The sequence below is a fragment of the Galeopterus variegatus genome, unplaced genomic scaffold (genome assembly GCF_000696425.1).
Source record: "Galeopterus variegatus unplaced genomic scaffold, G_variegatus-3.0.2 Scaffold1226, whole genome shotgun sequence".
In the NCBI taxonomy this organism is placed as follows: Eukaryota; Metazoa; Chordata; class Mammalia; order Dermoptera; family Cynocephalidae; genus Galeopterus; species Galeopterus variegatus.
The window spans coordinates 275,336-278,606 of record NW_007727337.1 but is presented as its reverse complement, the minus strand read 5'-3'; the positions used below and the strand labels follow the sequence as shown (position 1 = coordinate 278,606).

The 3,271-nt window shown below is 39.6% G+C and overlaps 1 protein-coding gene across 1 annotated transcript in view; it reads left to right on the top strand.

Moving 5' to 3' along the window:
* The window catches only part of DOPEY2 (dopey family member 2), a 114,516-nt gene that overhangs the window by 44,987 nt on the left and 66,258 nt on the right, over window positions 1–3,271 (top strand). Inside the window, exons 6-9 of the mRNA XM_008575721.1 lie at window positions 604–702; window positions 1,048–1,171; window positions 2,644–2,753; window positions 3,007–3,121. Coding sequence (XP_008573943.1) covers window positions 604–702; window positions 1,048–1,171; window positions 2,644–2,753; window positions 3,007–3,121 — 448 coding nt within the window. The remainder of the gene's footprint in view (window positions 1–603; window positions 703–1,047; window positions 1,172–2,643; window positions 2,754–3,006; window positions 3,122–3,271) is intronic.

Below are 3,271 nucleotides of genomic sequence, written 5' to 3'. Positions count from 1 at the left end.
CTGTCCTTGACACTCCTCAGAACTGCCCCAGTCTCTCCTCTTGCACTTGCCACCCCTCCCTTCTCCTCCACAGTCTGTGTGGATCCTCCCATCCTTCAAGCTCAGCTTTCCCACCAAGCTTCATTGCTGAAGAAAAAAGAGCTCTCCTCTCTTCTCAGTTCTCGTAGTTTTTTATGAGCATTTGCCTGTGACTTTACCTGATACATCTGTTTTATACCTACTTATATACCTACTTATATATTGAATTGATTTGGAATCTATTTGACCATATGTCTTTAGAATTTTAGTGTAACCTAAGGTTTCTGTTGGATCCTTTCTGTAATCATGAACTCAAGATCTTAGTATCTGACCATCTGGGCTCTCAGGTGGGACAGGTGAGGTGTGCAGATGGACATCTTCCCGATGCCATGTAGCCCCCAACCTCTAGAGCTGGAACCCACGCTTTCCCAACCTGTGGTTTAGTGCTCTCTTCTGCATGATTTAACGTGGTGGTGTCAAGATGCCCAGGTAAAATTACTTTCATTTTTATGACTGTAAAGAGTAGCTTGAAAATGATGCTACATGTCTTTGGAATAAAATGTTAATGTTGTTTATCATTTACAGGTAAAATCTTTATGTGCATCACTGTTGGACTCAAATGTTCTTGTGCAAAGAAATAATCTGGAAATTGTTCTGTTTTTTTTCCCATTTTATACCTGTCTGGTGAGTAGTTTGTGTTCTTCTGTGTAAGTTACTGCTACTTCCAAGGCATGGGGTGGAGGCCTAGATCTCAAGCAGCTTAGTCCTGAGAGGAGAGCTCAGCCGCTCGGTGAGCACTATTTGCTTTCAGCCAATTAAAGGTCCTTGTTCATTTTTGTGAGGGTGGTGTTTTCATAGCAGATGTTGAGTAGCTTCTTTCCATGGGCAGCATGTAAAGAACCAACCCTTTTAAGATCTGCCTTTTTGAGATAAAGATTTGTAGGTAGTTAAGGAAGGGCTGCCTGTCAAAAAGTCAGTAATCTACTTTATCATTCCCTTGCAGTAAAGTTTTCTCTGTCCTTCTAATAGGATTCCAATGAGAGAGCCATCCCCCTGCCCAGATCTGATATTGTACACATTCTCTCAGCCGCCACCCAGACCCTCCTGAGAAGGGATATGTCTCTGAACAGAAGACTCTATGCATGGTTACTAGGTACTGAATAGTACACAGTCATTTCAAGTCATAGTTAATGTGAAACCTTTTACTGCTGATGTTTGGAATAAGTTTCGATCTTGGTGATGTATTTGTGAATCATGAAGTGTGGAAATATACCACGGTAACTAAATATAGCACTGGTCAGTTGAGGTCTACTGCCTACACATAGCTTTGGTTATTTTGCAGCTAATTTTTTTTAAAGAGGAAATAATAAATGGAATTTTAGAAATGCCAACTGAATTCCATTTTAAGAGCTTGAAATACCACAAAAACTGTAGCTAAACCTTATTTAAGTAGAAGCCTGTTGCTGCAGAGAAGTTTCATAGGATGGGGGTGTATGTGGAGAATACCCATGAATGTTGTGGAATATGTGTAAATAAAGAAGGGTTTGTGTAAGTGGGAATGTTTGGGGAGGTATTTGGATAATTTTGGAGAGCCTGAGAACCCCTGGGCTGTGTTTCTGTGTCTGAGAGCATGTGTTTTTATGAACAACCTGTTAACTTGTGGGCAAAGCACCCTTGGCTGTTGGTAGGAAGGTTTCAAAGACATAGTCTAGGAAATTGCAGGGTTTAAATGAATTTTCTGAAGTCCCCTAATCATTTTACTTAAGAAAAAAGTGTTGTGCAAAGTAATCGTGAAAGGGCTTCACAGCTTTTATTAACTCTCAACATATAGGTCTTAACACACCAAAGTCAGGAAGTTCTCTTCAGTCTTTTTTTCCTCTCCTCTCCCTAGCTATAAAACTTTCAGAAGTCATTTCATGGAAACTTACTAAGGATTTTGAGAATATTTATAGGCTCCTTAAGGACTTTTATCGAAAGGATAATTTTGTTAAATGCACAGCTCCACTCCTAATGGGACTTGACATGCTTGTGTGGAGAGGACGCTGGTCCTGCATTGAGCACCGGCTACACCTCGCTTAGCTGTGTCCCCAGGGGCCCTAGATTCTTTGCTTGTACAAAATGAGGTCATATATATGAGAATAGCTTGATCTCATGCAGTACTGGCTAAATAAATACTGGATTGTAAAAGTGACCCTCATTCTGTTGTATACCTTATAATTCTACTTGTAAAAAACAGTCGGGCTGAATTCTTGGGACAAACTAAATTGAAGCCCACTGAGATGGAATTCTGCCTGTCAGATCCTTAGCTACAACACTATCAGAAGAAGAAAATGTGACTTGGTCTTTCAGGATCTGATTTTTGGTTTTCTGTTGGAGGAATTATATTTCAGAAAATATAAGACAAACTAAATTGAAGCCCACTGAGATGGAATTCTGCCTGTCAGATCCTTAGCTACAACACTGTCAGAAGAAGAAAATGTGACTTGATCTTTCAGGATCTGATTTTTGGTTTTCTGTTGGAGGAATTATATTTCAGAAAATATAAGAGCATGAGACTTTTGCACAGTATGACATCCTTTAAAAGTATAGATCTCTTCACAGCTAATGGTGCTTATTCTTTTATAGGTTCAGACATTAAAGGAAATACCATTGTGCCAGAATCTGAAATCTCAAGTTCTTACGAAGACCAATCCTCTTATTTTTTTGAAAAATACTCCAAGGATCTTTTAGTTGAGGTAAAGGAGCATTTCTGAGAAGTCGACCGTGTTCAGAGCATTCCTGATCATGATTCTTCAGTGGATTTCTTTATGAGACTTCTTTGGTAGAATTGGGCATGTTCCTCAGGACATGGTTTGGAGAACCACAGTGTACTTATCCCATACTGGGTGGCTGGATTTCTCTCTATCCCAGAGTCTTTAACAAGAAGAACTGATGATGTCATACTTTACTATATACAATATCCTAATGTGTGGCTTTCTTTAAAAATAGGGCCTGGCTGCAATATTGCATCAGAAGTTCTCAGACGCCGATGTCGAGGAGCGCCATCACGCATACCTGAAGCCTTTTCGCATCCTTGTCAGTCTGCTTGACAAACCAGAGATAGGTACTGTTAGAAATGCTGCACTATCCTGTACCAAATATGGATGGCCTATTCTCAGGGAATTAAAACACGATAAGATACAATCAAAAGGTCAATTTGAACATAATTTAATCTTTGGAATCTACGAATCTTGAAGTTATATCATACGGTTCA